We start from the raw sequence: 13,735 nt of genomic DNA on the forward strand, positions 1-13,735 counted from the left end.
TCCTACCCCGGGGCCTTTGCACGGGCTGTTTCCTCTGCCTGCCGCACCACCACCCCTCAGTGTGAGGGCCCAGCTCCTTCTCCGACCAGGCCTGGAGCAAGTGCCACATCCCGAGAGGCCTCCCCACATCCCCAGTTGGATGCCAGGTCACGTTTCCTCACCCCTTCCTACCCATTTGTTTACGGGCCTTCTCTGCGCCCAGCAGAGGAGCTGCGTATCCAGTAGGTGCTCCATAAGCGTGAGACTGACTGTGTGACCCGGGTTCCCTGGGCCCCTTGGGCCTCAGTTTCCCCACCCGTGCCCTGACCCTGGGAGTCCTCGAGACATCATCATTGTGTCCAAAGACCAGCGGGACAATGGCCCCTGGAGGCCCTTTGTTCCTGATGGGCCGAGGGGGCTTTGTGGCCAGGACACCTGATCCCTGGACTCCGCCTGGCCTGGCCACCCAAGCCCCGTCTCCCGCCAGTGTTGGGCCACGCAGCAGAAGCTGCTGGGCGGGGCCAGGGCTACCTGTCGACCCCCAACCCCACAGGGGCTGCGGCCCTGTCCCTTCCTCTGGCCTGGCCGTGACCCTGGGAGGCGGGGGGTGGGAGGTGTCTGGCTCTGGCCCCCAGCCTGGGGCTTCCTGAGGGTTGGACTCAGCGCAGATGGCAAATATTCGGTGAGTCCATAAATATAACTCGCCCATGAGGTTCCCATTTGTGTTATTTTGACCCCAGCGGACGTCAAGAGCTCAGTTCTGGGAAACCTGTCCCCCACCCCAAATGCCTCGCCCCTGTTTTCTTATCTGCAGAACTAGACAGACAACAACCCAGCCACAAGCGGCTCCTCAAGAAGAGGAGGGAAACTGAGGCAGGGAGCGGGGGGCGGGGGGGGGGGCCCTGATCCCAGGCACTGGCTCAGGCTGGGGTCCACACGCAGAGGAAAAGCCTTCAGGCGGGAGGGGGCAGCCGGGGCCACGCGTGGGAAGCGGCCAGCCACGCCCTAAGGAGATGACGTCTGCTGGCTGTCATCCCACCCCTTGGCACTGCCACCCGCATGCCAGGACCCAGCCGGAAGCCAGGCGGCCCCACCCAGCCCGAGATGCCTGGGCAGGGGATTAACCTTCCTGCCCATTCCTCAGGCTGGCCTCCTGCCTCGGGGCCGCTGCCCTGGCCGTGCCCACCCCGCGGGCACTGTCCCCTTCTGCCTTTATACCTGCCCCGTCACTCCCATCACAGCCCCTGGCTTGTTCCTCTCACACTGTGTCTCCAGTTTCCAGTTCTGTACTTTATCTGAGCTTTCTGAGGGTTGCCAGGGTCCCAGCGCCCTTTTCCCACATGGTGGCTGGACCTCATGCTCCTTCCAGGAGGGTCCCACTGCCCGTTCTGGAAGCCAGCATGGGGGGAGGGTGCCCCAAGGCCATACACGGCCACCTCCCGGCTCCCATGTGCCTGGTGCGTCCGTAGCCTCACATGAGGCTCGGGCGCTGGGCCTGGGAGGCTAGGTCCCCACCGTCCACTCTCGGAGGTCGGGGCAGGGCCCAGCTGGCCTCAGGCTGGAATGCAAGCCCAGCCGGCCGCCCCGGCCGCCATCTGGTTTCCATCTGCCCAGCCCAGCGAGGCCCAACTTCAAAGGATCCCCCGCCCGGCCACTTCCTCTGCCCTGGCCGCCCGCGGGGAAGGCACCAGGACGGCCCGCTTCCTCCCCACCCCTCCGGAGCCCCCAGGAGCTGCTTGGCCGTCCACACCAACGTGGCCACCCGCTGCTCAACCCCCTCTCCACAGCCACAGGCTCAACAGACCAGACTCGACGCCACGGACAAGGCCTCTGGCCCTGTGTCCCTGAGCCCCCGCCCCTGCCCGCCCGCCGGCCACACCCATGAGCCCCGTGGAGCCTCGTCCAGGCGCGCGGCCTTTCCCAGGGCCGGTCCCTCTGCTCAGAACCCCCTCCTTGCTCTCTCTCTCTGCTTGTCCTCTGGTGCAGATGGAGCCCCCTGAACTTGCCCCTCGTGTCCCCACATCCATGCATTTACCGACCAGCCCGTCCCACCCACAGGATACAATCCCACACTGTGGCTTCCACGAGATGCCCAGCACCCGGCAAGAGAATGCCTGACCATCGGGGGGCAGGTCGGAAGGACCCCGGCAGCGACTGCCCACAGCCCCGGTGAGGACGCGAGGCCCACCTGCTTGAACTGCTCCTCGTACGTCCACTCCCCGTGGTCCGGCGGCTGCAGCTGGGGCACCGCGGGGGCAGCCCCTCCGGAGAGGGCCGGGCCAGCCCCCGGGCGCTCCTGGCCACCCAGAGCCCGGGGCCCGCCGTCGCCGCGGAAGGCCTGGAGCGGCTGGGCCTTGCGCGGGAACAGGGCTGTGGGGCCCAGGCCGGCGGAGCCCGGGGGGCCGAGCCCCTCCTCGTCCTCGTAGTCTTCGTCCTCCTCGTCGTCCTCCTCGTCCCCCAGATCGTCCTCCAGCTCCTCCTCCTCCTCCTCCTCCCATTTCGGCTTCCTGGGGCAGACACAGGGCGTGGGTCAGGGGAGAAGGCAAGGCCCGCGTCTCCTCCGCCTCACTTTCCCTGTCTGGACGCGGGTGAGCAGCCCCATGTGCTCTGGCTGCGGAGAACGCCCGTGGGGAGACCAGCTTAGGTCGTGGGCCTTACTCCCCTCGTTCCCAATTAGCCCAGAGAAACTAGAGGTGCCCCTTTGGCAGAAAGCCCAGCCCCTGCCCGCCTGCTAACCCCGTCTCCCCTCCCGTCCCCTCCATCACACAGGCTTCCTTGCTGGGCCTTGAAAATGCCAACCCAGTTCCGGCCTCGGGGCCTTTGCTAAGGCTGTTCCCTCTGCCGGGCATGCTGTTCCCCGCTCCCCCTTGCCCTTCCTAGAGGCTGTCACCTCCGCAGGGAGACCTTCACCCACCACTGCCCGAAGTTGATCCCGGCCCCAGCCACCCCCCTCCCCAAGACCCCTGCTTTATTTTCTTGACAACTCCGATCGCAGCCTGCAATCGCCCTGCTGCTTTGCTCGTTAAACGTCTTCCCAGAAGGATCCCACCGGAGTTCTGCCAGCGCCCAGCTCAGGGCCTGCATCAGACCCCGGGGAGACGCATCCGGGGGCCAATGGATGCACCCTGAGCAGGTTGCACCCAAGCTACGGACTTCCACCTGTCCCCGCCACTAAATCTACTACAGCCTCGCCAGGCAATGAGGGCCATTGGCCACACGTGAGCAGCTCCATTTAAATCAAGATGAAATAAAGCTACACAAGCAGATCCCGGCCGCAATGGCCACACTTCAATTATTTGTCAGCCTTTTGAGACGGGTGGCCCCCGATCCTGGGTGGTGCAGGTGGAGAAATGTCCACCGTCCCCCAGGAAGTTCTAAAGGATGGTACATCCTGGGTGGTCAACAGGACAGGGGTTTTGTCCTTCCTCTGTGGCTGTGTCCCCAGGGCTGAGAGCCACCGGCACATGGCAAGTGCTCAGCATGGGGTGCCCACACACCCCAACTCACAGGTCATCGTCGGAGCCCTCGAAGTGGCCGTCACCTTCAGGGAGGCCAGTCGCCTCCCTGCCTCGGCCGGGTGCGGGGGGAGATCCTGGTGCCCCCTCTGGGGCCACGTCCTCGTCCTCCGAGCCGGGGGGCCCATCCTCGGAGCTGCCGGGGCTGGGCGTGTGGCCGAGGCCGGCGGCGGCGGCTCGCATGGCGGCCAGCGCGGCCATCTGCGCCCGCTGCATCCGGGCGCTCTCGGGCTCCCTGTCCTCGTCCGGGGTGGCCCTGGCACGGGCCGGGGGGCCAGCCGAGGGCTCGGGGGGTGGCGGCGGTGGCTGCCGGGCCTCCAGCTCCTGGCGTGCCCGCTGCTGCCGCTGCAGGAGCGTCTCCATCACGGCCTGCAGCTTCATGGCCCTGCGGGCCGGGCCGCCCCGGGCACCAGGGCGGGGCGGCGGCGGGGGCGGCCCCTGGGGGGAGGGGCCCCGGCCGCACTGCAGTGTGGGGGCCGCGGGGGAGCCGGGGCAGTGCAGGGTGGCGGGGGGCAGGGGCGGGGGCCGCCGGGCTCAGGCTCAGGGCTGGCGGGGCATGCCAGCGGCAGGCAGGCGACGCCTCCTTCTCACACCGGGCACTGGGGGGTGGCGGTTGGCGGGTGGCTCATTCACGTGTCTGCAGAAACCTGGGGGTGACAGGAGAGACCGTCAGACCACGCCTGGGCTCCTTCCCACTGAGGTCGGACCTCAGAGGCCTCTGGGAAAATCCTTTCCATCCACGTCCATCAGTGTGCAAACCTGGGGGCCTCCTTGGAGGTGGAGGAGCACGTTTGTCCCATCTGCCCCCACTCTGTCCACCCTCCAGAGGGCTGGGAAGCAGGGTCACCCCGCACTGGACTCCCGAGGGCCTTGAGTCGGCCCCCACCCGTCTGGGCCACAGAGAAACACTTAGTGGACGACAGCACCCAGGGGAAAGACCTCGGATTATGGCTTCATACACAGAAACAGGGGGACAGGGTGTTTCTGGCTTCTGATTGGCTACAGCCAGCTACCAGGCACCAGAGTCCTGGGGTTCTGGGTTCCGGTTCTGAGTTCTAGGTGCTGCTCACGGCCATGCTGGTGCAGCCTGGCCCAGGGGGCTCCGGGCATCTCACAGGCATGACGGCTGACCCAGATTGAGCACCTGCTGTATACAGACTAAAGCTCCCCCATTCATGCTCTCACCCCATCTCTAAACCTCAGTCTCTCTAGGCCTCAGTTTCCCCATCTGCAAAATGGTGCCCGAATGGCACCCACCTCGCTGCACCCAAGCAGGGATGAAGCGAGTGTGTGATGGTAAAGGCGGGAGCACAGCAGGCACTCGCTGGACTTAGGGAAGGAGGCTGGATGGTCCCCATTTTACAGATGGGGAAAACTGAGGCTTGGAGCTGCCCTGCTGGAGTACACACAGCAGGTTCCAGGCAAGACTGGGAGTTGAACCCAGGTCTGGGTTACGTCAGAGCCTCCCACACGGCCCCCATGTGCCTTCTGCAGGGAGTTCCCCTGCCCTTTGGGACCCCAAGAGGGGCCAAGGTCCCAGAAGGCAATGCGCTCTGCCCCCAGCCCGGGGTACCTTTGGACCACCGCCAACCCACCTTGCCAGGGCCTCAGGCGGGCTCTGGGTACAAATGTCCCAGAGCCCGGCACAGCTGGGCACCACCAAGGACAGGAGGATGCAGGTCCCACCCCAGCCCCACTCACCCAAGCCCAGGTCACACCCCCACCCGCCCAGGCCGCCAATAAAACAGACTAGGCAGAACCCAACAGGCCCGGCAGTGACACCCCAGATGGTACATCACGGGAACACAGGAGGGTCCAGGAGCCACTCCAACCAACAAATGAATCCCCAAAGTTTCCTGAGCAGCTCCTGGGGCAAAGGGGTCCCACACACAGGAGGGTCCAGCGGCCAGAGGCTCCTGGTAGCGGGCGGACACTGGGTCACCAGGCTGGCCGCCCTCCCGGCCCCTCCTGTGACCTGGTAAGAGAAGCCTGACCACCCCCCCCCAGGGGAGTCTTGCAGTGTAGACCCTCCCAGCCTCCCCAGTCATGGGAGGGGCCCTTTCCCCAGTGCCTGGGTCTTCTAGCAGGATAGGTGAAAGGGCAGTGGGGGGGGGGGGGCAGGTGGGGGGGTCCCTGTGGGAAAGTAGGGAGGGACCCTACTTTCCCCGAAGGGCCTCAGTATCTAGCAGGGGCAGGGGTCCCAGGGCACAAAGACCCTCTCAGAGTCCATAGTGCTGAAGAATGACCAGCACAGCCTGTCCTTAGAGGCAGCAGGATAGCACCCAGCCCCCACCCCCGGGGGACAGGCGGTCACCCCCCCCCACCAGCCCCAAGAAGTGCTGAGGGGACACTTCTCACCCAGTGTCTAGTCTGGTCTGCTGCCCCTCCCCCACCTTTGACAACTTCAAGACAAGCCCCCCCTCCCCACGGAAACGCTCTGGGCAACGCCCCCCCTCTTTGGGGGGCAGAAGGAAGAGGCCAGAGGAAGCCACGCCCCCTCAAGCCACCCCCACCCCCCCACAGGCCTGCTGGGTTTAATGACCCTTCCGGGTCCACGGGTGGGGGAGGGGAGCAGGGCAGGCCTCCACGTTGGGGCTGGTGGAGGGGGCAGGTGGGAACCCCGGAGCCCCCCTGGGCTCTAGCCTGGGCCCCCCCCATGGCCGCCATTAACCCTAAGCTGGTGACGCCCACCCCCTCCCGACCCCTCCCCCCCAAGAGCCCTTTGTCCTCAGGCCCTACCCCCACTTTATGACAACCCTAGGGGAGAGGCATTCCCTGGCAGGGACCGGGCGGGGATGGGGGGGGTGCTGGGTGGCCCTTGGGACCTGGATGGGGGGGGCAGGGAGGGATCTGGGGCCACACCCTCCCCCCCCATGCCTCCCGGAGAGAGAGGTCACCCGCTCGGCCCAGGGCTTGCAAAACACGGTTATTTAAAGAGTTGTGCAAGGCTGGGGCCCACGGGTGGCGAAAGGGGGCCCTCACTTCACGAAGGGAAGAGGAGGGGGAGGGCGGGGCAGAAAGCTGGGGAGGGGGCTAGGAGAGTCCGGAGGGGGCGGCCCGGAGGAAGTGAGAAAAGAAACACTGAAGAGGGAGAAGAAATAATACGACAGAAACCCCAGTCCGATTTCAAAGGCTTCTTGGAAAGCGGCCGATTTGCATGGGGGGGCAACCCCTCCGGGCCGGGCGACTGAAAACGGAAGATTATTGACAAACCGGCCGCCCGGGGTCCGCGGAACGTTGGAATTGACCAACGCGCGCTCCCCGAGCTTCCTGCGCCCGCTTTTGTGTCTGGGGGGGGGGCACTGAACGGGGCAGGGGGCGCTTTTCCCGGGGATCCCCGCCAGAGAGTCAGGGCCCGGGCCGAGCCCACCCCGGCCGCGGGCCCCGTGGTGTCCCCTCCAGGGGCCCCTTTCTGCCCCAGAGCCGACACTTTATAAATAAACCATCCAGGCTGGGGAGGGTCGCCAGGGAACTGCCCTCCCCACCCGGCGCTCCCACTCCCCTCGGGGCTACCGAATAAAACACCGATTCCAGCGGGAGTAGATGAAACAACCCCGACCACAGCCCCCCGCGCGCGCATAGAGACCACTTCCTTCCGCTGGGAGGGGGCACACACGCTCGCGACCCCCGGTCACCCCCGCGCTCGCCCCCGTACAATATGGCAGGGGGTGAGATCTCCAAGGGAGTCGCAGAGAAAACCACACCAACTCCGACCCACTGGGATCGCCTTTCCGGCCCTGGACCCCCACCCACGTCCCTGACCAACTTTGGGGACCCCCCTCATTGGCTTCCAGGGCGCGCGGCGCCCACCCGGGACCGAACGCGCGATTTAAAAGTCCGGCCCACCCCTGCCCCAGCCTCACCGCGCGGGGCCCGCTCGGGGGGCGCAGGGCCCACTCGGGGGGCGCATGCCCCACGCCTGGCGTCTGGCCCTGCCCCGGCCGCGCCTGGCCTCCGGCCCGGGCCGCGAGCTGCGCGCTGCTGGCTCCCGGCCACCGCCGGGTTTGTGCCGCGCGCCGACTCACCGAGTCTCCAGCCGAGTCCGCGTCTACACCCCCCCCGACCCGATTGGTAAAAGTCTCCCCGCGCGCGGCCTCCCCCGCCCCTTCCCTCCCCCCCCCCACCGGCGCGCTCACCGCCCCGCAGACAAATCACCGGGTGACAAATCGCTCTCAGATGCAAATACCTCGCCGGTGATTCAGCGCCGCGGCTCGGGACGCGGGGAGGGGTCTCGTGAGGCCCCCTCCGCCTTCCCGGACGCCCCCTCGCCCCCCGCGCTTCGTCCGACTACGCTCGACAAGCACAGGGGTGCTGGGGAAGGGGAGAGAGTGGACGGAAATTTTCAGGTCGCGGCCCCTTTAAATGATAATAAATAATAAAAGGGAAGGGGAACAGGGACGCGGTATACCCCGCCCCCTATCTAGGGACAGTGGGCAAAGTGCGCGCCGCGGGCCCGAGCGTACATGATGCCGAGGGCGCAGACGGGGCTGGGAGCGCCCCAGGGGGAGAGGGAGGGGAGGAGGTTGGGGCTCTGTCTGGATGGGATTTGGGGACTCTAGCCTGGTCCGGGACCCCCCTCCCCATCTTACCGAGCGCCTAGGATAGACCTACCGGGCTCAGAGTTTCACCCCCGCCCCTTAGACTAAGCAACTCGACACTTCACCCCCCCAAGAGTGGTGCCTCGGTTTCCAAGTCTGTAAAATGGGGATTAGAGACTTGATAAAGGAAGGAGCTGCGGCGACGGAAAAAGAGAGCGGGGCGGCGTCGGAGGGAGGGAGCCAGGGCCCTGCGATGGGGGCGCTACACGGTGGGGAGGGGTCTGGGAGAGGGCGGGGCTGCCAGGCGCGGGGGCACCGCACTGGCAAAGGCGTGGGGGTGGGGAAGGGCGTCCAAGATACCTAGGAGGGCTCCTCGCGAAATCCTGTTGACCCCTACCCTCCCACCCCCACCTGAGGTTCCCATCATCTCTTGGGAACCTGACTACCCACACCTTCTAGAAGGAGAGGCAAGATTATCTTCTTGGTAATAATAGTTCAACAACAATTTCCACGTTTTGAGCGCTCGGTTGTGCGGCCATGTGCCCAAGGGATGAGGTTCACATTTTTGTGTAGCAGAGACTCTTAATGTCCCCATTTCAGAGAGCGGGAAACTGAGGCCCAGAGTCGGTTGGGGGAGGTGGGCTTGGGGTTGTGGACTCAGGTGGGAGGTGTGAGCCCCTGAGGCCGCGCCTGCGAGCTAATCGCAGGGGCCCAGGCTCCAGCTCAGATAAGAGCCAAGTGGAAGCATTGGAGGGCCGGCGGGGGCCACCCAGAGGGCCCTCACAGGGAGGGGCCAGAGTCCCTGATCTTTGGTGGGGGGGTTGTGTGCAGCCCCCCCCCCCCCCCGCAACACACACACACACAACGCACAGCATTGCCATCTTCTGTGGGTAGTCCCCCCTCTGGACATCACCCGCCCCCATCCGCTCTCTGGGGAATTCCCAAGCCCATGGGATGGTGCAAGAGAGCCACCCCCAGCCCAGGGCCAGAGTCTGCCTGCCCCTTTCACTAACCCAGCCTTCCAGCCCCTGGGCTGCCCGTAGCCTAATGACAGCAGGTGGCAGGGAGGCCTCCACCTTGAGGCTATTAAACCGCCAACCCCAGCTGCCTGCCCCGCCCCTGCCACCAGAGGGGCAACAACTGCCCTGCCCGAGGAGGGGGGAGAGTTTGGAGACCCAGGTGAGCTGGAAGAGGGAAGCCACCCTTTAAGGCCCAGGCCCCAGATCAGTTCCAACGTGCAGGAAAGCCCCCTCTCCACCAAAGAGCCAAATCTCAGAATGCAACCCCTCCCCCACCCCGGGCAGGTGCATGGGCCTCCCTGTGTCTCAGTTTCCTCCTCTCTAAAATGGGCCAATTTAAATTTATTCCTCCTACAGTGGTTTTGAGGATGACATTCCCCTCTGGTCAAAGGGAAGGGGGCAGGGAGGGGTCTCCTGAAGGGCAGGAAGTGTGCCACTCTGTCCCCCATTTCCCAGAGGGAAGTGGTTGTCTCTAAGTAGCTGGGTGCAACTTCCCAGAGGTGCCTGGCCCGGAAGGGTGAGGAGCTGCAGGATTCCCAGCTGCCTCTAGTGAAGGGGGTCCTATTTTTAGCCCAGCAGGGAGCTGGGAATTGATACCAGATTTGCTGGCTCTACCAGGGACGGGCAGAAGGCCTGGGTTGCACCTGGGTCCTGGCTGTGTGATTTTAGGTTAGTACAGACCCTGCTCTGGTCTCTGTTTCTCAAGCTGGGAAATGGGTACAGCGACCCCCAGCCCTCTAAGGTTTCCTGGCCAGACCAGCTTGTGGGGGTCCTGTAAAAACCAGCCTGATTCTCACTTAGCCCCTCAGACAGTCACTCCTCCTGCCCTCCATTCAGGCTGGGGGGTGCGGCATCTTTTTAAAAGTTCTGGGACTTCCCTGGTGGCGCGATGGTTAAGAATCCGACTGCCAATGTAGAGGACAGGGGTTCAATCCCTGGTCCGGGAAGATCCCACATGCCACGGAGCAACTAAGCCCATGCGCCACAACTACTGAGCCTGCGCTCTAGAGCCCGCGAGCCACAACTACTGAGCCTGCGAGCCACAGCTACTGAAGCCCCCACACCTAGAGCCCGTGCGCTCCACAACAAGAGAAGCTACTGCAATGAGAAACCTGCGCACCGCAACGAAGAGTAGCCCCTGCTCGCCCCCACCTGCCGCAACTAGAGAAAAAAAGCCTGAGGGCAGCAACGAAGACCCAATGCAGCCAAAAATAAATTAAAAAATAAAATAAAATAAAATAAAAATTCGCCCAGATCCCAAACTGCCCTCCTTCCCACATATATTCCCCCTGAAACATATTTCTGCCTCAGGGCCTTTGCCCGGGTCTTTGCCCTGGCCATTCCCCTGCCTGGACCACCCTTCCCCAGCTGTGCCTTTTCATTCAAACTGGAACCTCACATCACCCTGTTTTATCTTCATCCGGGCTCTTCTGTTCAAAACAGCTGCAGTTGTTTAACCTTCTTAGGCTTGATCACGGCTGGTTGCATCTCCAATCCTGAGGTTGGGCCTGACACATAAATGTTGGTTGAATGAATGAATTCATGAGTTTCCTTCTGTCCTCCCTCATCCCATGGTATTTTTGGAGTCTGTCTACACAGAGGTGGAGGGCAAGTTAACTATTCACCATCTCAATCTCAAAAAAAAAGGAAAGAAAAAGAAAGACCTGGAGGGGATGCTGGGCCCAGCCCCAAATCCCAGAACCCGGACTGGCCTCCAGGTTGCCTTGTCCCTGTGAACCGGGGTCTATGAAAATGTAATTATAACTTCTTTTAAAGTAGGAAGAAAAAAGCGAGTATAATTATAAGGAATAGATAGTCATGAATCCAGCCTAAAGTAATTCGTCGTTATACCAACGCAGCTGCAAAATAGAATTTTTAATATTTTTTCATAGAAAGGGCCCAGGAGACCCAGAACATTCATAGTGCGGCTCTGCTTGACCCATTTTGCAGCAGGGACACTTTGAACCGCGGGTCCAGGTTGCGATACGCGTGAGCGAGTCCCCCTAGACCCTGGGGTCCCTTTGTGGGGTGGACCCAGGGAAGCCAGGACCATCCGCGGGGTGCGCGCGCCCCCTGCCGGGCACCTGTGGACTGCAGCCGGGGGCGGGGCTTCCGCCGGAGGCCGCCAGGGGGCGCCGTCTCACCTGTAAACGAGCTTCTCGGGTCGGACGGGGAAACTGAGGCCCGCCGAGCCCTTCCTGTGGCTCCTTAGAAATGCTCCAGGGTAGAGTTGCCTGACAAAATACAGGACTTGCAGTTACATTTGGATTTCCAATAAACACGAATAACTTTAAATGTATCCCAAATAAATATTGCACAGGACATAATGATACTAAAATTTTTTTCACTGTTTATCTGAAATTGGAATTAACACCTCTCCCGACCCGCCCGGAACCCCGGGGCTTATCCCCATGCTGTGGCTTCGGGTCCCACCCCCCACCTCACCCCCTCCCAGTTCAGCTGCACCGGCTGTGCCCTCCATCTGGTATGCTCTTCCCTCACCTCTGAGCTCAGGTCACACTTCCTGGTCGCACCTCCTCCAGGAAACCTTGCTGGAATCACTGCCACCAAGGTCAGGCTCACAGTTACTCACAAAGGGCACACATATCTCCTTTGTAACCTTTTTCACTGCTGTTATTTGCATCTCTCTAGGTAGTTCGCCACTCACTGGCCCCTTTGCCAGCTAGACAGGGGCTCTGTGTGGGCAGGGGTCAGAGGGTGCCTCGTACACAGAGCCTGGCACGCAGAAGGGGCTCTGAAAACTGCCCAGCTGAACAGACTTGAGGATAAACCAAGGGTCTGCAGTTTTGGAACGATGCCTCTTCCTGGATGTCCCTTTAAACCCTTTAACTTCATTTTTAAAAAACTTTTTCGAGATCATTGTACTTTTTTTTTTTAATAAATGTATTTATTTTTGGCTATGTTGGGTCTTCTTTTCTGTGCGAGGGCTTTCTCCAGTTGCAGCGAGCGGGGGCCGCTCTTCATCGCGGTGCACGGGCCTCTCACTGTCGAGGCCTCTCCCGTTGCAGAGCACAGGCTCCAGACACGTAGGCTCAGTAGTTGTGGCTCACGGGCCTAGCTGCTCCGCAGCATGTGGGATCTTCCTGGACCGCGGCACGAACCCGTGTCCCCTGCATTGGCAGGCGGATTCTTAACCACCGCGCCACCAGGGAAGCCCTATTGTACACTTTTTAAAAAAATATTTCTTTATTTATTTGGCTGCACTGGGTCTTAGTTGCGGCACGCAGGATCTTTAGTTGCGGCATGCAAACTCTGAGTTGCAGCATGCATGTGGGATCTAGTTCCCCGGCCAGGGATGGAACCCGGACCCCCTGCATTGGGAGCGCGGAGTGTTAGCCACTGGACCACCAGGGAAGTCCCAAGATCATCGTAGATTCTCATGCAGAGATATCTCCCTCATACCATTCACCAGGCTTCTCCCAACAGTGACATTTTATAAAACTGTAGTACCACATGGAGATCAGGATATTGGAATTGCTACATCCCACCCATGGATTCGTATTTCCCATTTTACTTGTACTCGTGTGTGAGTTTTCTCTGCAATTCTATCAGCTGCGTAGGTTTGTGTCTCCACCACAGTCCAGGGACAGAGTGGCTCTGTCATAAGGGTCCCTCATGTTGCCCCTTTCCTGTCATCTCCTACCCCGGCCACCACTCATCTGCTCTCCGTTCCCATATTTTTGTCACCTCAAGGACATTACGTAGATGGAATGGTACATCATGTAACCTTCGGGGACTTCCTTCCTACACTCAGCGTCATTCCCAGAGATCCACCCCGGGTGTGCGTGTATCGACAGTGTGTTCACAACTCAGACCTGCTGAGTGGGTGTGGACGGACCACGGGTGCACCTGTCGAAGGATGTCTGGGTCACTTCCAGTTTGGGGCTACCACAAATAAAGCTGCTATGATCACGTGAGTACACGTTTTTGTGTGAACAGAAGTTTTCATTTCTCTGAGATAGGTGCCCAAGAGTCCCTCTGGAACTGTGTTCGGTTGTTTTTGTTTGTTTTGTTTTTTTGGCCGCACGGCTTGTGGGATCTTAGTTCCCCAACCAGGGATCAAACATGGGCCCTCAGCAGTGAAATCATGGAGTCCTAACCACTGGACCGCCAGGGAATTCCCTGGTTTTTGTTTGTTTGTTTGTTTGTTTCAAATTCCTTTTTCACAAGAAATCCTGCCACTCATTCCCTGAGTTGAGTTTTGGGGGATGGGGCGAGGAGAGGGAGGGAGGTGGGCAGGGCCTGTGGGCAAAGGGGAGATTTCACTCTCATGCCCGGCCTGGTCCAGAGACCAGGACTTGAAGACCAGAACAAGAGAGCTTCAGGCCAATGTCTATGTCAGAATGGAATGGCCTCCCCTTCTCACATAACATCTTTGCAAATTTGGGCTCTTTGGAGACCTAGGATGTCCCCAAATAATTTGGGAGGACGGGGGCCCTCCAAGAGATGGGCGGTTGTCCTTCAGGGTGACTAAGCCTGAGGCCTGCAGGGCCTCACCCTAACCCTCCCCCTGCCCAGCAGGCACACACAGCTCAACCCACCAAGAGGTGGGTCTGTTCCCCCCACCTTGAATCTGGGTGTGACTCTGACAGCACCCAACAATTCAACGTGGAAGGAGTGAGGCTCTGTGGCTCCCACCTCTACTTGGAAGTTTACGTCAAGG

General features: G+C 61.5%; 1 protein-coding gene across 4 annotated transcripts in view; it reads right to left on the reverse strand.

The window, feature by feature from the left end:
- Positions 1 to 7,824, reverse strand: part of ARID3A (AT-rich interaction domain 3A) — a 35,973-nt gene extending 28,149 nt beyond the window's left edge. For 2 of the 4 annotated variants that reach the window (XM_082380422.1, XM_082380425.1), the window contains exons 1-3: positions 7,358 to 7,511; positions 3,487 to 4,141; positions 2,168 to 2,486 (exon numbers count right to left, since the gene is read on the reverse strand). In XM_082380422.1, coding sequence (XP_082236548.1) covers positions 2,168 to 2,486; positions 3,487 to 3,875 — 708 coding nt within the window. In that variant the 5' untranslated portion in view covers positions 3,876 to 4,141; positions 7,358 to 7,511. The other 2 variants (XM_082380423.1, XM_082380424.1) reach the window with 2 other exon arrangements.
- Positions 7,825 to 13,735: the final 5,911 nt, after the last annotated feature.

This window comes from Balaenoptera borealis (assembly GCF_965194805.1).
Source record: "Balaenoptera borealis genome assembly, chromosome: 2".
In the NCBI taxonomy this organism is placed as follows: Eukaryota; Metazoa; Chordata; class Mammalia; order Artiodactyla; family Balaenopteridae; genus Balaenoptera; species Balaenoptera borealis.